General features: G+C 35.5%; 1 protein-coding gene and 1 long non-coding RNA gene across 4 annotated transcripts in view; one reads left to right on the plus strand and one right to left on the minus strand.

The window, feature by feature from the left end:
- The window catches only part of DPP10 (dipeptidyl peptidase like 10), an 811290-nt gene that overhangs the window by 713892 nt on the left and 70815 nt on the right, over positions 1-26583 (plus strand). For 2 of the 3 annotated variants that reach the window (XM_061439625.1, XM_061439629.1), the window contains exons 12-13: positions 2790-2828; positions 12586-12693. In XM_061439625.1, coding sequence (XP_061295609.1) covers positions 2790-2828; positions 12586-12693 — 147 coding nt within the window. The remainder of the gene's footprint in view (positions 1-2789; positions 2829-12585; positions 12694-26583) is intronic. The other variant, XM_061439633.1, reaches the window with a different exon arrangement.
- Positions 4375-24294, minus strand: LOC133261055 (uncharacterized). The gene is made up of 3 exons (XR_009741023.1): positions 24177-24294; positions 13515-13937; positions 4375-4442 (listed from the first exon to the last, which is right to left on the minus strand). It is a non-coding gene; the product is annotated as an uncharacterized LOC133261055 (long non-coding RNA).

Consider the following 26583-nt stretch of genomic DNA (forward strand, 5'->3'; position numbering starts at 1 on the left):
AGCTAAGCTACATACCTGTATCGAAAGACTTAATGTTGGAGATGTCAGTTCTACTCAAATTAAACTGTAGTTTCAATACAATACCAATTAAAATCTCAGCAGACTTTTATGGTAGAAATAGAAAGGATGGTTTTAAAATGCATTTGGAAATGCAAAATACCTGGCCAGCTAAATCAATCCAGTTAAAAAAGAAAAAAAAAATTGGAGATTTACTACATAGTTTCAGGAATAACCAGAAAGACAGAAACTGAGATTGTAGTGGAGGAAGAGAACACACACACGAATAGATCACTTGTACTGAATAGTCTTTCTAGAAATAGATCCATATTTATATGATCAATAATCAACATAGGTGCCAAAACAATTCAATTGGGGGAAATGATGCTGGAACTATCAGTAATCAGATGGAAAATACAAGGATAGTTGACATTTCTTACATTATATTCTAAAACTAATTTGAGACACATTGAAGTCTTAAATCTAAGAGCTAGTACCATCAATCTTCTAGATGAAAAGATGGAATATAACTTCACTATACTGAATAGACAAAGTAATCATTTATTGTAAAAGAAAAAAATAAAGTATACATCATCAAAATTAGAAACTTCTGATGAACAAAACAAAGCATATCAATACAATGACATTCCAATCTGCCACTTGAAACAGAATGCTGATATACTCAACAGTATGAATGAATCTCAAAAACATGTGATGTGAAAGAAACCCCACAAAAAAGAATATATAATATGTGACTCCAGTTATCTGAATTTCTAAAACAGGCAAAACTATCTATGGAAAAAGAGTTTGTAGGAGTAGCTGTCTTTTGAAACCTCTGTGAAGGGACTTGAGGGAATGTGTTTAAAAATGTAAAATTCTCATGTCTTAATGGGAGGTAAATACATTTATCAAAACTCATCACATACACTTAAGACCTATACATTTCACTATATGCAAATTATACAAGTATTTTAAACATTATTTTTAAATGGTCTGTAAAGGGTAGAACTAAAGAGGAAAAAAGTTATCTGTGATTGGAAAGATGAGCATAGATATGACAATAAAGTACAACAGATGGGCATCAGCCATTTCCTTACTGGGTTTCACTGATGTTCTTTACATTTAGCTTGTGCTTGTTAGAAAATATGTTTTAATTATCTTCTTCCATCTGACTGGCTTATAGGCTGATCAGAATTTCATTATTTATTTAAGTGTTCTGGATGGTTTCCTAGTCAGTTGATTACACAGTCATTTACAAATTGTTCATGCGTATGTTCTAGTTAGAGAAAACCTGTCAATTGTCTATATAGGTAGGGATAATCTATATAGGCAAAATGCTTCAATAGAAAAGCTATGGGAACCCAATCATGTTCCAGAATTGATACCTTATTGATATTCTATTTCAATTTCTTTATGGAGTTAGAAAGATTTTGCTTTCTACTATGATTGAAATAGTAAGACAAATAATTGCATGTGAAATTTTGGACCTTTGTGCATTGTAACAAAACTTAGTGACACTAATAAGCAGGGGCACTGATACGTTTTTTTATTGAAGGATAATTGCTTTACAGAATTTTGCTGTTTTCTGTCAAACCTCAACATGAATCCGCCATATGTGTACATATATCCCCTCCCTTTTGAACCTCCCTCCCATCTTCCTCCCCATTGCACCCCTCTAGGTTGATACAGAGCCCCTGTTTGAGTTTCCTGAGCCATATAGCAAATTCCTGTTGCTATCTATTTTACATATGGTAATGTAAGTTTCCATGTTACTCTTTCTATACATCTCACCCTCTCCTCCCCTCTCTCCGTGTCATATCTGTGTTTTACAGACATCAAGGATGATTACTGTCAAAATATGAATAGGAAATCAAGGAATGATTCAGTTAGATGTTTTTCTGATATAGGTAGATAAATTAAGAAAAAATCTATTTGAAGAGAAATGCCCTGAAAAGGGGAAATGGTTAGTAGTTATGTAATAATAACATGTATTTAAAAGGGCAAATTGGTAAAAACAAACTATAAATAAATAATTATTATTATTTATAATTTGAAATGATATAATTTGGCATACAGGTAAAATCACCAATATATTCTGATTTAGTTTTCTCCATTTGAATACTTTTATTATAGAATCATTTTTCCGGAGAACCATAAGATATAAGTTGCTCCATGTAAATAGCATTACTAAAATTTGCCTTATATACACATATTCAAATTGAGATTAGTCTAATTTTGCTTTTTGATATGTAACTTTATTCTGATCATGTGTGAAATTATTCTAAAGATACAAAAAGCTTTGCCATTTCGAATGTTTAATTATTTTACCTAGGAGGAAAGAGTGACTATGGTAAGACTGGATCGAATGACAGTATGTCCACACTAAAATTTTATTCCTGGCTGTTTGCCCAGTTTTTTTGGAAGGTCTTAATCATTTTGTATTCTGATGATGGCCAGAGGTGAAAAGAGACAGTGTCTAGTGACTCAAAACAGTTTGAATGATGTAATCAAACAGGATTGGAAAGTTATCTTCTATCTCTGGTGAAGTACAACTGAGAATCCTGAAGGGGTTCACCAAAGAAAAGATGTTGTAATTAAAATAGCATTTCATTTCAGTTCTGTACTTATTCATTCAGCTTAAATCAATAATGACAATGGGATTTCTCATGGTATTTCACTAGCTGCAAGGAGGGGAAAAGTGCCTGAAGGATAACATTGTTGGAAAAAAGTGAAATCAATGCATGTTCATTCTGGTCTTCAGATACTTCATGGATTTAATTGTTCTGTTTCAGAAATATGAGATGACATCAGATACCTGGCTGTCTAAACAGGTATGGTATAGACGGTCTCTTTATGTCACATTTTGTCATCATCTCTGCCATATTCACTCTTTTGTTTTATATATAACTTTTTCTTAAAAGTTATTTCAGTTCTATGAATTTTAGGCTCTGTTATGCTTGAGTAAGTGAGTCTTTTTTGTTAAAATATATATGACCTGGGTTTTATGACATCATTTGTGAAAAGATTACTTTTTTTTTAATAGAACGCAAGTTGTTGAATTATTACCAGGATCCATTTTCAGGACCATTCATAAAAGTAAATATTTGTGTTGAATAAAAAGGTGCAGCCCATATAAACTAAGAACCATCAGCATTGCTCAAGTTGCCCAGAAAGCTGACCAAATCTCCACATAAATTGCTATTCAGATGAACATTTCCTTAGATAATTTCTAGTTTACACAGTGCTAGCTTGTGATGTAAATGGAGCTAGAATCCAGATGATCACAAATGTCTCCACAACGTGCTAACTGGATATTTCAGAAGGAAACACAAGATTATTCAAATATAGATAAACCCATTTTACTACTAACTTCATCACTGCTTTTTGCAAAGGAAATGTTTTGCTTGGCTTATTTGGTTTTGATTTGTTTTGTTCTTTACAGTGCTCTTTTATTTCATATTCTCTCCCTGGGTGTCATATACATCTGTGGTTTCAATTGCTACCTCTGACTGTATAGCCCCTGGCAGCTCAATTCTCTGAGTTCTGATATATGCTTGGCATCTTCTCCTAAATCTATAAAAGTAACAGCATACTCCTCAGGTTCAAACTAAACTCCATTCTCTTCCAGTAAGTCTGTATTCTTATCATAGAAGTCACAGACGTATTTATCCATCCAGCTATCAAAATCATAAACCTACTGAGGATTATTGAACTTTTCGTATCCTTATCTGCATATGTTACTCATCACCAAGTTATTTTGATTTACTCTCAAAGACTTCACGTCATTTACTTTTCTCCAATTCACAAACACTATACAGGATCAAACTATTAGCACTGCACATCCTCCTTGACTGGTGAACTCTCAGTCCCTTAGGAAGCTGCCAATCTGTTCACATTTCAGCCTGGCTGAGTGATCTTTTCAAAACACATAGCTAATTCTACTGCCCCAAACACTCTGATATTCTCTCACAACTGAAAATTTGTATCTCCCCTTTGTTCTACAGATAAAGACCAACATCCTTAAAGGGTCTATAAGAGATTAATTTGAAAGCTTTTCCAGCTCTGTCATATCATCTTTTCCAGCTCTGTCATATCATCTTTTCTCCCATTTTCTCCATTAGCCTCATATTCACCAGACCTTTATGTGAACTCTTCCTTCTGAACAGAATTTTCTCAATTGCTTTCTTACCTGAAAGTTGCTTATTTGTCAAACTTCAGCCTATATTACCTGCTTAAGAAGGCACCTCTTCAAAACACCCTAATCAAATAACATCCCCCAATAAAACTTAAAGTCCAGTGCAATATTTATGTAAACTTACACAGTTAGTTCTGTGACTTTTTTTTTACAAACTTCACAAGGACAAGAATTTTGTTCATTTTTTTTTATTAATTATATAACAAATGCTTAAAATACAGTCTGGTTATAAGAAGAGTTCCATATGTACCTGTTGAATAAAAAAAAAAAAAGAGAAAGAAAGATTGTGAATGTGCTGTAGATATATCTCTCTCCCTATCTGCCTGTCTGTCTATCATCCATCTGTCATCTCTTTCTCCATAGATAACAATATGAACTATTTAATTGTAATCAGTGTGCAAAATTAAATTGAGGGAAAAACTGACTTTATTTAGCACAAAAAAAAATCAAAATTAAGTTAAATAATTGAAAATAATAAAAACAGATATGGATTTATTCTAAATTACCTGCATTATTAAACCTACTTTAATTGTCAGTGACATTCATAATAAACATACAACAACACAATGCATGAACTTTTAGGATTATGTTACCTATATTTTAAGTCCCAAATTTATGAATATTTAATAGAAATTTACAAAAAACACAGTTATCAAGTATTCAATAAGAAAATGTAGGAAGTAGTTTGTTACAGTTGATTTTTTCTCCAAAAGTTCTAAGGGAATTTCATGAAATACTTAGAATTTGGTGAAATTAAAAGGATGAGAATGTGTTATAAGGTGAAGCAAATTTCCAAGAAAATGAGAAATTTAATGTAATACTCATGCTTGTTTTCTGTTTGGTGAGAAGAGCAGAGAGAAGTGAGCATGTTTCTCCTAGCTTTCAAGAGACTTATAATTGGAATAACCAGTATAAAAAATGTTTGGTCAAGAGGTAAAGTGTGCTATCCTCAGTCCATTGGCCTGTGTGTCATAAACACTGCCTTGCTTAAGGTCATAAACATGGACAGTGAGATTGGCTTCATTCTTTATTTGATTGTAGGAAAGGCTCTATATAGAGCTGTATAACTAGTTTCTGTCTGGTGGTGAAAGTTTTTAAACCCAGAAATGTATTAGTAATTATAACCCCCATCTATTCCTTAAAATGAACTATTTCCAAGGTATGAGAATTGGAGGAAGAGGGACTAACATAAAAAGGACAATGCTCAGATTTAATTTTGGAGTAAAGCACAGGAGCAGAATCTTGAATAGGGAGGAGCCAATAGTTTGGAGTAAATGTAGTGGATAAAGTGATATATGTAACAAATATTTTTGCCCATTGTACACATGCATTCATCTGTGCAGTTATAAGTAGGTCACCTACTGTGTCCTAGGGAAAAAAAATAAAATTACAAACTTACTTTAATTATTACTTGCCTAGTGAAGGAAGTCAACCATATAATAGAGTGCACTGAAAGTCATGAGAGATGAATACAGAGTACTACTTAGAGTCTCCAGGGATAGATTTCCTAAATAAGAGGGGCTTTCTAGCTACAGAGATTTAAAAATGGTTTCTGTTTTGAGTTTAAGTAAAAAATGAGGAAGATATAGCACAAAAAAGATGAGTGAAAGCTTACTTCAGACAGAAGAAATCCCATTGAAAAGGCAGAGAGAGATATTACATATAGGCAAGGGATAGAAAATACAGAATTCTTGACTCTATCAGAGTTGCCAACATCCAGTGGTTCATAGAAAAATCAAGAGAATATAAGAAAATCATCTACTTCTGCTTTGACTCTGCTAAAGCCTTTGACTGTGTGGATCAAATCAAACTATGGAAGATTCTTCAAGAGATGGGAATAAAGATCACCTTACCTGCCTCCTGAGAAACCTATATGCAGGGCAAGAAGCAACAGTTAGAACCAGACATAGAACAATAGACTGGTTCCAAATTGGGGAGGAGTACATCAAGGCTGCATATTGTCACCCTGCCTATTTAAGTTATATGCACAGTACATCATGGGAAATGCTGGGCTGGATGAATGCTGGGAGAAATATCAAGAACCTTGGATATGCAGGTAACACCACCCTTATGGCAGAAAGTGAAGAGGAACTAAAGAGCCTCTTGATGAAGGTGAAAGAGGAGAGTACAAAAGCTGTGATAATACTCAACATTCAAAAAACGAAGATCATGGCATCTGGTCACATCACTTCATGGCAAATAGATGGGGAAACAATGGAAAGAGTGACAGACTTTCTTTTTTGGGCTTCAAAATCACTGCAGGTGGTGATTGCAGCCATGAAATTAAAAGACGCTTGCTCCTTGGAATAAAAGCTAAGACAAACCTGTTAAAAAACAGAGACATTACTTTGCCAGCAAAGGTCTGTCTAGTCAAAGCTATGGTTTTCCAGTAGTCATGTATGGATATTGGAGTTGGACTATAAAGAAGCCTGAGAGCTGAAGAATTGATGCTTTTGAACTGTGGTGTTGGAGAAGACTCTTGAGAGTCCCTTGGACTGCAAGGAGATCAAACGAGTCAATCCTAAAGGAAATCAGTCCTGAATATTCACTGGAAGGACTGTTGTTGAAGCTGAAGCTCCAATACTTTGGCCAACTGATGCAAAGAGCCAACTCACTAGAAAAGACCCTGATGCTGGGAAAGATTGAAGGTAGGAGAAGGGGATGACAGAGGATGAGATGGTTGAATGGCATCAGTAACTCAATAGACATGAGTTTGAGCAAGCTTCAGGAGATGGTGAAGGACGGGGGAAGCCTGGTCTGCTGCATTCCATGGGGTCACAAATAGTCAAACATGACTGAGAGACTGAACAACAAATCGCACTGCAGAATGTGATTCACTCAATCAAATATCTTGTCAGTATTTATTATCTGCCTTGCAAAGCATTTTTCCCACCCTTGTGTTGTATTAGTTCAGACTTTCAAATTTATTACACATACCATTTACATTTTCATGAGTGTCCATACAGTATACAGTAAAAATAATATTTTTATTTTTTATATTTATTATATTTTCTATTAGTAACAATAGAATAAAATAAATAAATAGAATAATTTAAAAAGAGTAAAAATATTTATTATATTTTCTATTAGTAAGATAGAAATATTAGTAAGATATTTCTATTTTACTAATGAAACTATAATCAGACTCGAGATTATTAAATAGTTATTAATTTGCTTATTCATTCAATAAATGATTATTAAATACAGCTTATGCAATAGTCACTGTCCTGGGTGCCAAATGCAGAGCAGTGAAGAATACAAGGTTTTTGCTTCATGGAGCTTACATTCTAGAAGAACCCCTTCTACTTCTCATCTACTTACCTACCTATATGCACACATACACACATCCATTCATATACAAACAAACGAATACATATATAAAATATATGTTGGATGGTATTAGGTGGTATGGACAAAATAGAAAGTCGCTAAAAGAGTGATGGGGGATTCAAATACAGTTGGATGATCTAGTTTCCCCAATCACAATTTACATGGGATTACCAGAAAACACCTGCCTGATAAGGTAGATTTAGAGCAGAGAAAGGATGAGATCAATGAAGATCTTTTTGCAGCAGCATGGATGGACCTAGACATTGTCATACTAAGTGAAGTAAGTCAGAGAAAGACAAATAACCTAAGTTATTGCTTAAATGTGGAACTTTTAAAAGATGGTACAAATGAATTTACTTACAAAACAGAAAAAGTCACAGATGTAGAAACCAACTTTGGTTACTGAGGGGGAAGGGAAGGGAGGGATAAATCGGGAAACTGGCATTGATGTATGCACACTACTATCCCAGGTGTCAGTGGTAAAGAATCCACCTTCAATGCAGAAGACCCAGGAGACATGGGTTTGATACCAGGGTTAGGAAGATCCTTTGGAGAAGGAACTGGCAACCCACTCCAGTATTCTTGCCTGGAGAGTCCCATGGACAGAGTAGCCTGGTGGGCTATAGCCAAGGGGTTGCAAAGAGTTGGGCACAACTGAGTGACTGAGCACACATGAGTATAAACAAAATAGATAAATAAGAAGAACCTATTGTATAGCACAGGGAAATCTACTCAGTGCTCTGTAATGGCCTATATGGGAAAAATCTAAAAAAGTGGATATATGTATTACCGATTCAGTTTGCTGTATACCTAACACAACATTGTATATCAACATTAATCATCAAAATAAATGAGTTCCACCAAAAAAGAGAGTGAAAGAAAGAGTGAGGGCTGAGAAAGAGCCAGACAAAGTGAGGGAAAAAAGTTAAAATGTGCAGACTCTGGAGCAGAAAAATGCAGGATGCAGAAGGAAGGAAGAAGAGATGAGAGAGAGTGGAGGATCAGGTCATTTAACAGTGCTTGAGCCATTCTGAAGACCTGTTAAGGAAACCATATCAAAGCCTTACTTTATACCATATGTATAGTCACTCTTCCCCTTTATGGATCACAGCCTTGTCTTGGAGAAGGGGCTTGTGTAACTCATTGAAGTTATGAGCCATGCCATGCAAGGTCATCTAAGACAGATGGGTCATAATGAAGAGTTCTGACAAAACATGGTCCACTGGAGGGAGAAATGACAAATCACTTCAGTATTCTTGCCACAAGAACTCCATGAATGGTATGAAAGGCAAAAAGATATGACACTAGAATGTGAGCCTCCCAGGTTGGAAGATGTCCAGTATGCTCCTAGGGAAGAGCAGAGGACAATCATCATTAGTTCCAGAAAGAATGAAATGGCTGGGCCAAAGCAGAAATGACACTCAGTTGTGGATGTGTCTGGTGGTGAAAGTCAAGTTGGATGCTGTTAAGAACAATATTGCATAGGAACCTGCAATTTTAGGTTCATGAATCAAGGTAAATTGGACATGATTAAGCAGGAGAGGGCAAGATTGAACATCAACATCTTAGAAAACAGTGAACTAAACTGGACAGGAATGGGTGAATTTAATTCAGATTACCATTATACCTACTACTGCGGGCAAGAATCCCTTAGAAGAATTGGAGTAACCCTCATAGTCAACCAAAGAGACTGAAATGTGGTACTTGGGTGCAATCTCAAAAATGACAGATGATCTTGGTTCCTTTCCAAGGCAAACCATTTAACATCACAGTAATCCAAGTCTATTCCCCAAACACTGATGGAAAACAAGCTGAAGTTGACCAGTCCTATGAAGACCTACAACATCTTCTAGAACTAACACTAAAAAGAAGTCCTTTTTCATCATGGGGGATTGGAATGCAAAAGTAGAAAGTCAAGAAATATCCAGAATAACGGGCAAGTTTGGCTTCGGAGTACAAAATAGGCAGAGCAAAGTCTAACAGAGAGACTGTTCAAGAGAACAGGCTGGTCACAGTAAACACCCTTTTCCAAAAGCCAAAGAGATAGCTTGAGAAATGGATATCACCAGATGGTCAATATAAAAATCAGATTGATTATGTTCTTTGCAGCCAAAGATGGGGAAGCTCTATAGAGTCAGCAAAAACAAAACCTGGAGCTGTCTGTGGCTCGGATCATGAGCACCTTACTACAAAATTCAGGTTTAAATTTAAGAGAGTAGGGAAAACCACTAGGCCATTAAGGTATGATCTAAATCAAATTCCTTATGATTAAACAGTGGCAGTGATAAACAGATTAAGGGATTAGATCTGGTAGACAGAGTGCCTGAAAAACTATAGACTGGTTCAAAACAATGTATAGGAGGCAGTGACCAAAACCATCCCAAACAAGAAGAGATTCAAGAAGGTAAAGGGGTTGTCTGAGGAGGCTTAAAAACTATTGATGAAAGAAGAGAAGCAAAAGTCAAAGGAGAAATTGTAAGGTATACTGAATGCAGAGTTCCAGAGAAGAGCAAGGAGATATAAAAATGTCTTCTTAAATGAACAATGAAAAGAAATAGAGGGAAATAATAGAATGGGAAAGAATAGAGATCTCTTCAAGAAAATTGGAGATATCAAGAGAATATTGCTTACAAAGATGGACATGATAAGGGACAGACAGTAATGACCTAAAAGACGCAGTAGAGATTAAGAAGAGGTGGCAAGAGAGAACTATACAAAAAGGTCTTAATGTTACCACTGATAATCACTATGGTGTGATCACTCACCTGGAGCCAGACATCCTGGAGTTTGAAGTCAAGTGGGCCTTAGAAAGCATTACTACTGATGAAGCTAGGGGAGGTAGATGAATTCCAGCTAAGCTATTTCAAATCCTAAAAAGATGGTGCTGTTAAACTGCTGCACTCATTTTGTCAGCAATTTGGAAAACTCAGCAGTGACTGCAGGAGTGGAAAAGGTCAGTTTTTATTCCAATCCCAAAGAAGAGTAATGCCAAAGAATGTTCAAACTACAGTACAATTTCACTCATTTCACATGCTAGCAAGTTTATGCGCAAAATCCTTCAATTTCAACAGTATGTGACCTGTGAAATTCCAGATGTACCAACTGGGTTTTGAAGAGACAGAGGGACAAGAGATCAAATCGCCAGCATCTATTGGATCATGGAAAAAGCAATGGAACTCCAGAAAAATATCTACCTCTGCTTCTTGAACTATGCTAAAGCCTTTGACTAGGTGGATCACAATGAACTATGGAAAATTCTTAAAGGGATGAAAATGCTAGACCACCTTACCTTTCCTGTCTCCTGAGAAACCTGCATGTGGGTCAAGAAGCAACAGTTAGAAATGGACATGGAACAACTGACTGGTTCCAAGTTGGGAAAGGAATAGAACAAGGCCAAATAACTGTCACCTTGCTTATTTATCTTATATGCAGAATACATCATATAAAATGACAGGCTAGATGACTCACACACTGGAATCAAGATTGCCAGGAGAGATATCAATAACCTCAGATATGTAGATGATACCATTCTAATGATGGAAAGTGAAGAGGAACTAAAGACTCTCTTTAGATGAGGGTGAAAGAGGACAGTAAAAAAGCCGGATTGAAACTCAACATTCAAAAAACGAAGATCATGGCATCTGGTGCCATCATTTCATGGCAAATAGAAGGGGGAAAAGTGGAAGCAATGTCAGATTTTATTTTTTTGGCTCCAAAATCAATGCAGACAGTGACTGCAGCCATAAAATTAGAAGACTCTATCTCCTTGGAAGGAAAGCTATAACAAACCTAGACAGTGTATTGAAAAGCAGAAACATTCCTTTGCTCACAAAGGTCTTTATAGACAAAGCTATGTTTTTTTTCCAGTAGTCATGTAGAGATGTGAGATAAAGAAGGTGGAGTACCGAGAAATTATTGCTTTTGAATTATGGTGCTGGAGAAGACTCTTAAAAGTCCCTTTGACAGCATGGAAATTCAACCAGTCAAGCCTAAAGGAAATCAACCCTGCTTCATTCAGGGGATGGACTGATGCTGATGCTGAAGCTCCAATACTTTGGTCACGTGATGTGAAGAGCCAACTCATTGGAAAAGACCCTGATGCTGGAAAAGAATGAAGGCAAAAGAAGGAGGCAACAGAGGATGAGATGGTTGGATAGCATCACCAACTTTGAGCAAACTCCAGGGAATTGTGGAAGACAGAGGGGCCTGTCACATGCAGTCCATGGGGTCGCAAAGAATCGGACAGGACTTAGGGAATGAACAAAAACAACACAGTCACTCTCACTAATCCAAAAGAAAGAACTCAATTTTTTGTTATATAAATCCAATTTCTTAATGTTTCCTCTTACACAAGAGAAAGCAGTCTATAAGTATAGCCTCCATCATTTAATTTTCAAAAACAATTGTATTGATTTAACATGCCACTGAAGTTTAATTTAAAAATCATCAAATGGGCATCTATGTTTGTGTGTTTGTGAAAAAGTGAACAGTGAGGATGGGAAATTTGAATTAAATCATTTTCAATTGATTGGTTCCAATTTTGCAGTCTTTTTGTATTTACAGTAAATTTATATAACATCATCAGAAATGTATCTTCAATAACTTCACTTGCTGAGTAAAAGATTTCAGGAAGATGTATTAAATAGTGTATGTTATACAATTTTCCAAATTAAAAAGAGATTTTGATAAACTGTTACAGCTGTTCATATTTTCTTAATTTTTGAAGGGTACATCTCTAAGCACAATCATATGTGAAGATATGAAAATTATTTTCTGAACCAGTTTTAAAACTGTCTTTAGTCTAATTGTGAATTATTTCTATTCAATATGCAAGATACTTTTACATCCATCTCACCTTTCAAAAACACACATATGCCCATGGGCCTAAAGCATCACTGAGTTCACTTTAAAAATATTATGATACTTTTATATTTTAAATAATAATTCAACCTTTTGCTAAAATAAACCAATTATTTGTCTAATCCATGAATGTATTGGTAGTAGTTGGCAGCACAATTTTCAGATGCCCTTTTGAGATTGTTATACGTGCTTCTGTTTTTTAGAATGAGGAGCCTGTGTTTTCTAGAGATGGTAGCAAATTCTTCATGACAGTTCCTGTGAAGCAAGGGGGCCGTGGAGAGTTTCACCACATAGCTATGTTCCTGGTCCAGGTAAGTGCTGTGTTCCTCTTCGTTGCCATCTACATGGTATTCTGCATCGATGGTTAGTATCTGTGGCATCCAGTCACATATCCAACTCAGGGATGTTTTAGGAAGAGGATCCCCATCCATAGCCCTAGTTCAAGCGACCCACAAAACATTTTCAGCAGTCAATAAAATTTAGTGAGATACACATGTGTGCTATGAGTTGAGGGCCTTGGGATATAGAATTTAATAAATAGAAAGAACCAAAGTCCTACTTTCAAAGACCTGAGGAAACTCGAGAGACAATTTCTCATTCAACAAATATATATCACCTATTTGATACAAGTAATGTTTTCAAAGTGTTACAAAATTTCAAATACCTGAAGCAACCTGAATGTCCATCAAAAACTGAATAGTTAATAAGTTATGGAACACTCACAGAAGGAAATGCAATGCAGATTCTAAAAACCAGGATAAAATAGATTTCTTAGGTGTTGTCAAAGTCACAAAGTCTGTGCTACATTTTTATGGACTTTTGGATAAAAAGAGAATAAAATGTTATTTTTCCTCTACATTTCAAGTGAATGTTAACCAGTTTATGCAGTTTTACTAATTATAAAAAGGATCAGGGAATTCACAATAAATGATTAAAATATGGTAAGGTTATGAGTCAATTTGAAACTAATTACCAATAAAATATTCATGAGAAATAAAGTTTCCTTCAAAATCAAATAAATGGTCTAGTAACAGGTAAATGACGATTTATCAAGATAAAGCATTGTGGATAAATTGGAATCTTTCTTAAGAATGTTATAAACATACTAGCCAAGAATCAATTTCATACTTACTTTGTTGTTGTTCAGTTGCTCAATCATGTCTGACTCTTTGTGACCCCATAAACTGTGGCACACCAGGCTTCCTTGTCTTTCACTATCTCCTGGAGTTTGCTCAAACTCATGTCCATCGAGTCAGTGATGTCATCCAACCCTGTTGCTTCCTTCTGCTTTTGATCTTTCCCAGCACACCAGGGTCTTTTCCAACCCCGGTGCTCTTTGCATCAGGTGGCCACAGTATTGGACCTTCAGCCTCAGTATAAATCCTTCCAATGACTATTCAGGTTTGATTTCCTTTAGGATTAACTGGTTTGATCTCCTTGTAGTCCAAGGGACTCTCAAGAGTCTTCTCCAACACCACAGTTCAAAAGCATCAATTCTTCAGCATCACAATTCAAATGGGTGATTATCTTGTGGCTCAGATGGTAAGGAATCTGCCTGAAATGCAAGAAAGAGACCCAGGTTCAATCCCTGAATCCAGAAGATTCCCTGGAGAAGGGAATGGGTACCCATTTCCAGTATTCTAGCATGGAAATTTCCATGGAAAGAGAAGCCTGGCAAGTGACAGTCCATGGGGTCAAAAGAGTTGGACATGATTGAGCAACTTTCATGCTTGCTAAGAATAGAATAAAAATAAATTTGACAAAAGATCCCTAAGCAACCTGAGTGCTTTTATGTTCTTAATATCTTCAAGTCTTGTGCATATTCATAAAATTTTACCATTATCCATATACATATTTACATTGGGCAGCTCAGAAATTTGAATTCTTAAAATCAATGTCAATAACTTAAAAGGCAGCACTTTTCCAAAGTCTGTACTATTAAAGTAATTGTCATGATTTTAACTTTAATTTTAAACAAAGCTTTGACCATACATAATTTCCACAGTGGAGAAGTAGATCATTTTTTATTATTAGAAAAATAAGTTATAGAGTAATATATGATGTGATATCATTTATGTTTTTAAATAAATGAATGCATTTATATATGAAAAAAATTGGGGGTGATTCTATACTGAACTATTAAATGATTATAACAGGTGATATTAATGGAATATTTTTGATGTTTATGTGAACTGGAGGAAGCTTTACCAGCAAATTGCTGACCTGATTCACTTTTGCTTGTTAATCATAAATTTTGTTATTATAAATACTAGGGATATACTTGTGCCAAAATAATAAATCTTCCAAATCTTACAATTGCTTGTGGTGACATCTTATTAAAATTTTAATTATCTGCATTTTTATTCAGTAATCTGAATACAAACCAAAGTAGTCACAATTATATACAAATTGTGAATATATTCATAAGATACAGAGAAAGGTAGAGAAAGATGTATAATACATCTATAGATGAGTAAATGTAACATAAATGGACTTCCATTGGCTCAGCAGGTAAAGAATCTACCTGCGGTGCAGGAGACACAAGAGATGCAGGTTTGATCCTTGGGAGGGGGAAGATCCCATGGAGGAGAAAATGGCAACCCACTCCACTATTCTTGCCTGAAAAATCCAAAGGACAAAGGAGCCTGGCAGGCTGAAGTCCAAAGGGTCGCAAGGAGTTGGACACAAGTGAGCAACTAAGCATATCTTAAGTGTTAGTCATACAATTGTGTTAATTCTTTGAGACCCCATGGATTGTAATCCACCAGGCTCCACTGTCAGTGGGATTCTCCAGGCAAGAATACTAGACTGGGTTGCCATTACCTTCTCCAGGAGATCTTCCAGGGGTCGAACTAGTGACTCCTGTATTGGCAGGCAGATTCTTTACCTTCTGAGCCTCCAGGGAAGTCAACTAAGCATATACATATGGAGAAGGGAATGGCAATCCACTTGAGTATTCTTGCCTGGAGAATCCCATGGACAGAGGAGCCTTGTGGGCTACAGTCCATGGGGTCGCAGAGAGTCAGACAGGACTAAGAGACTTTATATATATATATATATCTTAGAAGATAGTCTATCCAACAAAGTAGGAAGTGAAATGTCATTTTGAAAGTGTGGACTTGGCAGAGCGGGGGTCAGGGATGAACATGTTGACATGTAAGAACTGAGGTATTTATATACTTAACAAAATTTTCTTTACAAGCCTTGGGAAGAAATACCTTCTGTCTCCCAATCAAACCAATCTGAAATGCAGTCTAATTCATTATTTCTGAAATGTTCAGAAGAACAACTTCATAGAGCAGATGTGTTTACTTTGTTCCTCTTCCATATGGAGATTATAACAAAATTTCATTGAACTAGAAAACATTTTGATATATTCTGGTTGCAGTTCAGAGAACCTGAGGTTTGCCTCACTGAGAAATAAACATGGCTGCATGATTATTTGAGGATATTTTGGCAATGTGGCTAAAGTTAACTTACTTTGTTAATGAATCAGAGGTCAGTGCCTTGGTAAATACAATTTATTCTTAAGTTAACACATATATACAAACAGAGAATTTTAGTAAATATTTTGAATCTCTTTGGCTCAATTTTAAAATAGCTAACAAAAAAGCTCTTTAATGAATTGTTTATAATTACCATATTGACATCTACATATATAACACTATAAAAATTTGTAAAGTAATAACTGAATAAACTAAATAAAGGTATATATAACATCAAATATGGTCTCATCACCCCACACTGGCACATTGCAAATCAGTTTTTGTATATATTTTGAATTCCTTTTTGCATGAAAAATATGTCATTTTTCCCTAAAAACATACAAAGCTATATATTAATTTGTAACATTTATAGAGTAATTTATGAGCATTTTCTCACATCATTTAATTGCATTTCTAATATTTAATATTATTTTAAAATGTGATTTTAATAGCTACTCTACATTATGTCCAGTAAACATATCATACCATATTTAAGTGAATTACTTTTAATCATCAAATTTATTTCTATTTTTGATACTAAAAAGTATTCAAAGGTAAACATTATTCCTATAAATATATATTTCTAGATATCAAAAGGTACCTAGGCAAAGTGTATGTGTTCATATATGTCTTTGCTTAAGCTTTGATATAGAATGTAAAATTGGACCTCCAAAAATAGTTTAATAATTTACTGTCTAAACAGTAATGCATGTCACCAGAGATGACTTTTTACCCCTCCTTCCTTCTTTTTACATGCCTGAGGATACCACCGAAACTGATGTTCCCAGAGAGAGAGAAATGACAGGGACAGAGAGCTTAGCAGCCAATAGTCAGGAAGACTAGTTTTGTAGTACTAGATGCTAAGCTACATTTGAGAGCTTCCCCATTGACTGAAAATATATTTATCTGTTTGAACTCTTACCGAATGAAAGTAGTAAATTTTTGCAAACATTTTTCTCTCTTACACAATTAGTAGGTAAACAAAAATGCATTGGTTAGAGACCAGGCTACAAATTAGTGTTTCAAGATATATTCATTGCAGAAATGGACAATTTTCCTTACAAATATTTTGGTGTTTTTTCCCCCCTCATTTACAAAACTAATGCCTGTTAAAATAATTCCAAAATATAAAAGTAGAAAAAAATTATGACATTTTCCTCCAGTATTCTTTTAAATATGATTATAATTTTATGTAAACTACAGCATTTTATCCTGATATTTTAATTTAGAAGCAAAATCGTCCCATAGTGGTAAACAATTTTGAGTACAGTTCTTTTGAATATTCATATTTAGTTGACTGGGTGTACCTTCCCAGGTGGCACTAGTGGTAACAGATCTGCCTGCAATTCAGGAGACCTGTGTTCAGTCCCTGGGTAGGGGAGTTCCTGTGGAGATGGGCATGGCAACCCACTCCAGTATTCCTGCCTGGAGAATGCCATGGACAGAAGAGTCTGGCGGCATACAGTCCATAGAGTTGTAAAGAGTCAGACATGATTGAAGTGACAGCACTCACGCACCTACTTAACCATGATTATTCAGTGTTTAAATTAGTGACAATTTGCTGTAGTTATAGATTTCACTATGTATAAAACTTACTTTATTATAAATTATTTCTTTAATTTTAGTTTCAGAACTGGAATTCCTATATCAAAAGTAAAATATTGTTAAGCCCTATGTATTTCCAGATACTTTTTATATAAATATGACAAAACACAATTTATGAATAAGGTTTCTCTGCTTTTATATATTCTGTTAAAGATAATAATAAATTTAAAAACTGAGTTTTCCAAAAATCTATATAGTTCAGTTCAGTTCAGTCGCTCAGTCATGTCCGACTCTTTGCGACCCCATGAATCGCAGCACGCCAGGCCTCCTGTCCATCACCAACTCCCGGAGTTCACTCAAACTCACGTCCATCAGGTCAGTGAAGTGATGCCATCCAGCCATCTCATCCTCTGTTGTCCCCTTCTCCTCCTGCCCCCAATCCCTCCAAGCATCAGAGTCTTTTCCCATGAGTCAACTCTTCGCATGAGGTGGCCAAAGTACTGGAGTTTCAGCTTTAGCATCATTCCTTCCAAAGAACACCCAGGGCTGATCTCCTTTAGAATGGACTGGTTGGATCTCCTTGCAATCCAAGGGACTCTCAAGAGTCTTCTCCAACACCACAGTTCAAAAGCATCAATTTTTCAGCGCTCAGCTTGCTTCACAGTCCAACTCTCACATCCATACATGACCACTGGAAAAACCATAGCCTTGACTAGACGGACCTTTGTTGGCAAAGTAATGTCTCTGCTTTTGAATATGCTATCTAGGTTGGTCATAACTTTCCTTCCAAGGAGTAAGTGTCTTTTAATTTCATGGTTGAAATCACCATCTGCAGTGATTTTGGAGCCAAAAAAATAAAGTCTGACACTGTTTCCACTGTTTCCCCATCTATTTGCGTGAAGTGATGGGACCAGATGCCATAATCTTAGTTTTCTGAATGTTGAGCTTTAAGCCAACTTTTTCACTCTCCACTTTCACTTTCATCAAGAGGCTTTTTAGTTCCTCTTCACTCTCTGCCATAAGGGTGCTGTCATCTGCATATCTGAGGTTATTGATATTTCTCCTGGCAATCTTGATTCCAGCTTGTGCTTCTTCCAGGCCAGTGTTTCTCATGATGTACTCTGCATAGAAGTTAAATAAGCAGGGTAACAATATACAGCCTGACGGACTGCTTTTCCTATTTGGAACCAGTCTGTTGTTCCATGTCCAGTTCTAACTGTTGCTTCCTGACCTGCATATAGGTTTCTCAAGAGGCAGGTCAGGTGGCCTGGTATTCCAATCACTTTCAGAATTTTCCACAGTTTATTGTGATCCACACAGTCAAAGGCTTTGGCATAGTCAATAAAGCAGAAATAGATGTTTTTCTGGAACTCTTTTGCTTTTTTGATAATCCAGCGGATGTTGGCAAAAATCTATATAAGCTAAAATAAATTTCCTTCTGAGTAGAACGTGCAATATGCAGTATTGGAAACAGTTTGATCCAAGCAATGACGCAATTTTTTTTTTTTTTAACAATAGACCACTTTAGTTTCCTTTCCCCTTCTCCCTATGGCATTCCTTATGTAGAGTCTAATTTCTGAGGTCCCATATTTGATCCTCTATCTTACAATGTAAGTTGCAGTTAAGAAATGGTTTTTGTCAAGGATATGGCTGCCTTTTCCTCTCTAATATGGGATAAGCAGAGTTGCAGTCATGTTAAGTGGTTCAGATTTATAAGCATAAGCAATTGCCCAGTTATCTTCCAAATCTGTATTAAATGAAAAAAATTTATATGTTGGTGAATTCATTCACTGTCTCTATTCAGCAGTACAGAGTTTTGCTCATGAGAGCTGATGATTTCACTTGGAATAATTTTAAATTATTCATTAGAAATACTGTAGAAAATAGCATGCCCCCAATCCTCAGTTCTATCACCTAATCAACCCAATACAATTTTTTCATTACATTTCACTGTTGTGTCTGATAAGGACATTGTCTGAAAACAATTCTCTCACTGCACATGTTGAATAGACAATAAATTAAAGCATGCTATTTTTAAGCATTGCAGTATTTCCCATATTTAAAAGCTGTAAAAATTAAACAGAATTTATTATAAGAAATGAATGAACAGTGTATAATCAGGTGAAAAGCATGTGTGTCATTAAACTTTTACTGATACTAATATGTTTTCTGCTTGTGAATATAAATATCAGTATTGAACTGTCTGAGTAAGATAAACTCTCTGCCAATTCAAGGAAAGGTGCCTGGTTTCTGATGTCCCAAATAAAAACATTTTATTTCCTATATTTTCAGTTCTTTTAAAAATAAATGAAGTTACTAGTTTTATTGCTGCTCTTTGAAAATTAAAAGTGAAAAATGAGTTCAATTTGAAGTACATTGCCATGTTGCCCTCGTCAAAATTCCACCATGGTTTCAAATTCATAATCAGTGTTTTTATTCTACTAAGTTAATATAATATAGATTGTGGTTTCACAGAAAGAAAGAATTATTTCTGTGAAGTAAAATAATTATTCTTTCCTGCTTTTTAAAATTACTTTTCCTGTGATTATATTTCTACTGAAGGTGGCTGGAAAATTAAGGTAAAGACACCCCCTCATAAAGACTAGCCAAGTCTCTTGTTATTTATTTTAAATTTACTGTATGGGCATCTATCATATTGTGATTGGTACTGGGATTATTTACCCAGAGTACAGATCAAACTTAATATGCTCACTGTTATGATATAGCTAGTACTATTATTGGAAAAATAGCTTGAGTCTTATAACTATAACTATACAAGACAGTCTATGATAGTACATGTGAATGAAGTGCCACTTATTCCCCAAGCCCACTGTGGCTGTGGTAGACATAAAATAAGCAAAGAAATTATAGATGTTGAATAAAGTGCAAAGGTTTGTGAGGTTGTTATTATGTCTACCAACAAGAGATATTTTGCTTCTACACTTAGAAGTATATTTTGATCCTAGATGCATCATTTTTTAATATTTTTTATTTATTTTTAATTATTATTATTATTTTTTACTTTACAATATTGTATTGGTTTTGCCATACATCAACATGCATCTGCCATGGGTGTACACGTGTTCCCCATCCTGAACCCCGCTCCCACCTCCCTCCCCATACCATCCCTCTGGGTCATCCCAGTGCACCAGCCCCAAGCTTCCTGTATCCTGCATCGAACCTGGACTGGCGATTCATTTCTTATATGATATTATACATGTTTTAATGCCATTCTCCCAAATCATCCACCCCCCCCCACAGAGTCCAAAAGACTGTTCTATACATCTGTGTCTCTTATGTGTAATTTTTATTTTCTGTACATTGTTTTCAAACAATTTTCATATCATTGGATTTTTACTCATGATCACTTTTAATGTGGTCACTCTTATTTCCTTAAAAGACACATAAACACACACCAAAATTCTCTGAAAAACAAAGTACAATCAATCTAGAAATATGTGAAAAAAGCCTATCTCCAAACAAATATTGATCAAAATCTCTTTACTTTTTAATGTTTTGAGATTTTGTTCATCGAGAAATTGAGTACCGAAGATGCATTAAAACCTTGAGCTGTTAGTATTCTTTCTGTCCTTGGCCAACTCAAAACAGGATCAAAATGATTAAGTAAGGCCATTCACTGGGTGGTTGTTCTGTGGAAATTTGACAATTAAATATGAGACTTCAGAACTCTACAACAAATTTTAGGCTGTGTCAAATCTCAGAAATTTGGTTTTATCTTTACATTTATACTTTTTTCCAACAAATGCTTGTAAAGTGCTGTAATTTATCAGACAGCATATGAAGAAGTTAAAGTAAATTACATGCTTGTTGTTGACTTTGACCAGCTAGAACTCCCTTTAAGAATATGGAATAGTTGATTTAGGTAGATGTTTGAAATACCAATGTGTACCAAAAAGTCACAAGTATTTTTTTTTTGAAAGAAGATTCTAATACCACCTATACATAGTTAAGTGACCATTTAGTTTCTGCCTCAAGTAGTCTAGAAAAGTGTATATTTAATAAAACTTTCCCACCTCAAAATCTTAGATTCTTTATATATTTATACCAAACATGTTATTCATGTTTAATATGTTATTCAGCTAATAGATTACATTCCCTGAAAGTAACAAGATTGAATTAGAAGTAGCAACAATTGTAACTTTATATTTAAAATATTTGAAAATAAAGTATACTTTCTAAATTTATGGTGGGTTAAAGTATATATGTGGTTCCAAATAAGAAAAGGAGTATGTTAAGGCTGTATATTGTCACCCTGCTTATTTAACTTATATGCAGAGTACATCATGAGAAATGCTGGGCTGGAAGAAGCACAAGCTGGAATCAAGATTGCCAGAAGATATATCAATAACCTTAGATATGCAGATGACACCACCCTTATGGCAGAAAGTAAAGAGGAACTAAAAAGCCTCTTGATGAAAGTGAAAGTGGAAAGTGAAAAAGTTGGCTTAAAGCTCAACATTCAGAAAACTAAAATCATGGCATCTGGACCCATCACTTCATGGCAAATGGATGGGGAAACAGTGGAAACAGTGTCAGACTTTATTTTTTTGGCTCCAAAATCACTGCAGATGGTGATTTCAACCATGAAATTAAAAGACACTTACTCCTTGGAAGGAAAGTTATGACCAACCTAGATAGCATATTCAAAAGCAGAGACATTACTTTGCCAACAAAGGTCCGTCTAGTCAAGGCTATGGTTTTTCCCGTGGTCATGTATGGATGTGAGAGTTGGACTGAAAAGAACGCTGAGTGCGGAAGAATTGATGCTTTTGAACTGTAGTGTTGGAGAAGACTCTTGAGAGTCCCTTGGACTGCAACGAGATCCAACCAGTCCATTCTAAAGGAGATCAGCCCTGGGTGTTCTTTGGAAGGAACGATGCTAAAGCTGAAACTCCAGTACTTTGGCCACCTCATGCGAAGAGTTGACTCATGGGAAAGGACTCTGATGCTGGGAGGGATTGGGGGCAGGAGGAGAAGGGGACGACAGAGGATGAGATGGCTGGATGGCATCACCGACTCGATGGACGTGAGTTTGAGTGTACTCCGGGAGATAGTGATGGACAGGGAGGCCTGGCGTGCTGCGATTCATGGGGTCACAAAGAGTCGGAGACAACTGAGCGACTGAACTGAACTGAATGTTATTTATAATTATATAATACATATGCATATGTAGAAGGACATGAGAAATGCAACAGTAGGATTTGATGAAATAGAAAGTAAAGGCAAAATTAAAAGATTTTGCCAAATAAACAGTTGGTTCTTTGAAAAAATCATAATTCTCTCTGGAATGTATGCTGCTAATTCGCTTCAGTCGTGTCTGACTCTGTGCGACCCCATGGACTATAGCCTACCAGGCTCCTCCTTCGGTGGGACTTTCAAGGCAAGAGTACTGGAGTGGGGTGCCGTTGCCTTCTCCACTGGAATGTATAACAAAATTAATTTAAAAATGGGCAAGCCCCTAAAATGCAAGTAAATCACACACAGGTAATTTTTAAAGGTGAATTCTACCAAATATTCAAAAGCCTTAGAAATTTAAAAATAAAGGGAACTTCTTTAAGTTGACAAAGGCATTCATCAAAAGCTTAAAATATTCTATAGTGGAAAAGTTAATAATATTTCTTTTAAAAATCAGGATGAAGAAAATGAATCAGAATGAAGCTACTTGAATATGCACAAAACTGAAGATGACAGGTTTTAAAATTTACCACCTAAGAAACAGGAAAAGAAATAGAAAAACACTTGATAGAGACAGGCATCTCTTAGAATATTGTTGGCAACAGGAAAAGTGAAAACTAGTGATAGAAATTAAGAACTCTACAGAAAAATTTATCATTGTTGTTGTTCAGTCACTAAGTTGTGTCCAACTCTGCAACGCCATGGATGGCAGCACACCAGGCTTTCCTGACCTGCACTATTTCCCAGAATTTGCTCAAATTCAAATCCATTGAGTTGGTGATGCCATCCAACCATCTCATGCTCTGCCACCCTCTTCTCATTTTGCTATTAACCTTTCCCATCATCAAGGTCTTTTCCAGTGAGTTGACTCTTCACATCAGGTGGCCAAAGTGTTGGAGCTTCAGCTATTCAGCATCAGTCCTTCTAATGTATGTTTAGGGTAGACTTCCTTTAAGATTGACTGGTTTGAAAAAAATATTTTCTACTCCTAATGGTGTTGCATCAGGGTACTTCTTGGTGTACTAGTTCCCAACTAGTAATAGTGCTCCTCTGAAACACTGCTCCTTTTACCATTTAAGAGAAATATCTAATATCTCACCGTCCTTAAGCATCTCTATTCTGGAAGATCTGAGATACTCATAAAGAACAAAATATCATTGGCAATAGGTTTACAAAATTACTATATATGAAAACAGAAATTCAATAAAATTTTCCAATGCATAAAGATACTTTTCCTGGATAAAGCAATGATGAGTCATACAAATTCTATAAAACAATACTCCAGAAAGAATGATGTATCATTAAATAAGCATTTGTAGATAAAAAATTATCAAGTAAGAAATTCAAAGCCTGGAAAAAACCTCATACAGTAGAAAAAAATATACAAACCAAAAAGTGGCAGATTTCAGGAATGAAATGGAAAGAGCAATACAAAATAATAACGGAATTAAATTAATTGAAAGATGCCCATGGGTAAATAGATCTTCCTTAAAATATACTAACAGATGGCAAGAAGAGAAATAAAAACAGCCAGTAAAAAGAAATAAAATAGAAAGGATTCTAGTTACATGCGGGCTTCCCAGAGCTGCAGTAGTAAAGAATCTGCCTGCAGTACAGGAGACGCAAGAGACATGGATTTGATCCCTGGGTCAGGAACAGCCCCTGGAGTGGGAAATGGCAACCTTTTCCAGTACTCTTGTCTGAAAAATTCCATGGACAGAAGAGCCTGGCAGGCTACAGTCTATGAGGTCACAAAGAGTTGGTAATGACCAAACACATACACACACACACACACACACACACACACACGCATTTCCTTCTCCAGGGGATCTTCCTGACCCAGAGATCAAACTCGGGTCTCCCACATTGCAGGCAGATGCTTTATCGTCTGAGCCACCAGGGAAGCACAATAAGCCTAGTAATCAATAATATGTTTTAACAAGTTTCCAGTAGCTAGTATTTTAAGTAAATCTAATTAAACAATTTATTGGAGAATTCAAGTCACAATTCCCAAATAAATTAAATAATAATAAGAAAAAGAATGGCACACTTTATATCTAAATAAGTTGTCAGAATAAAAATCATAAGTTAGCAGGCTTATAAAAATGAAAATGCAAGAATGAAATGAATTGAATCCTCAAGTCAAACAAAATTATCAGAAAAAATGCAATATACATTAAAAAAGTGGAAATAACTAAAATTTGAAATGGAAATGAAGTACTTTATAAATAGAAAAAGGTAGAACTAATAAGTGAAAAAAATAATTTTTACCCTTTGAAGATAAACACACACAGAAGACAAAGCACATACTCATTCAGTCAAAGAAAATGAGAGAGAAAGCAAAGTAATGCAAAATTAGAAATGGCTAGTGGGAAATAAAGGACTATTTAATAAATCATAAGAGAGAATGTTGCAGACCTCTATGTCAATTCATTTGAAAACTCAGATGAGATAAAAATTTCCTAAAGAAATAAAACTGTCCCCAGGAGAGCTGCAGAACTTAAACTGATTAATGACATAGAAGAAGCAGAATGTTACCAAAGAACTACACTACAAATGAGCACCATGTTCACACGATTCCATTAAAAGAATTTTGTTAGGCTTTCAAAGGCAATGCCAATACAATTTAAACTGTCTATAGCATAGATTTTCTTTGTAGTTGCTATAAAAAGTCTTTTTAAAAATTTAATACAAATTTCTGGTTAAAATATATATGCGTTGTGTGCTAGATCACTTCATTTGTGGCTGACTCTTTGTGATCCCATGGACTATATAGCCCACCAGGCTCCTCTGTTCATGGGATTCTCCAGGGAAGAATACTGGAATGGGTTGACATGCCCTCCTCCAGGGGATCTTCCTGACTCAAGGACTGAACCTGTATCTCCTGAGGCTCCTGCATTCTTGGCAGATCCTTTACCATTTAGCCACTGGGAAAGCCCCCAAATATATACATATATATATATATATGTATATATTTATGATAATTTCTCAAAGTGATGAAACATGTATATCTCAGACCCTAAATAATCATTCTAGTGCCATTCCCATCATCAACATCAGGAGCAAGGGAGAATGCATACTATCCACTATTATGTAAAGTGATTTTGAAAGTTAATGAGACAAGAATAAACAACCAGATATAAAATTTGGAAAAGCATTTAGTGAGACAGTAACATAGATATTTAGCATATAGAAATAAATAACTTTCATAGATGCAAAATATAATCAATTAAAAGGGTCTGATAAAAGAGAGAGGCCTATATGAACTACTTAGTAATAAAAATGAAAGTGAAAATATATGATATGTACAAAACACTTATGAGGACAACATTAAAACATTCTGGAAATATATAAAGTAGACTTGAACAAATGGGAAAATACCTATATTTTCCTGTAGAATAACTGAAGATAATAAGATTATCATTGATTATAAAACTAATAGTATCCCAATAAGATATTTCAATAAGTTTTTATTTGCTTGAACTGTATATGCTTATTTTTACATTCCTATGGGAAAACAGACATGTAATTATATCTAGAGGAATCCTATAAAAAAAAAAACAATGAGTAAGAATGAATCCTAGATAATATGGATATTAAAAAATCTATAACTAAAAGTGTTTGGTGTTTGGACATGACTTAACAGAGATTGCTGCTGCTAAGTCACGTCAGTCGTGTCCAACTCTGTGCGACCCCATAGACAGCGGCCCACCAGGCTCTCCCATCCCTGGGATTCTCCAGGCAAGAACACGGGAGTGGGTTGCCATTTCCTTCTCCGATGCATGAAAATGAAAAGTCAAAGTGAGGTCGCTCAGTCGTGTCTGACTCTTAGCGACCCCATGGACTACAGCCTACCAGGCTCCCCCATCCATGGAATTTTCCAGGCAAGAGTACTGGAGTGGGGTGCCATTGCCTTCTCCGTAACAGAGATTAGATATAGCTATATAACAGTATAGATATAATACAGATGTAGAC

This window comes from Bos javanicus, chromosome 2 (genome assembly GCF_032452875.1).
Source record: "Bos javanicus breed banteng chromosome 2, ARS-OSU_banteng_1.0, whole genome shotgun sequence".
NCBI classification, from domain to species: domain Eukaryota; kingdom Metazoa; phylum Chordata; class Mammalia; order Artiodactyla; family Bovidae; genus Bos; species Bos javanicus.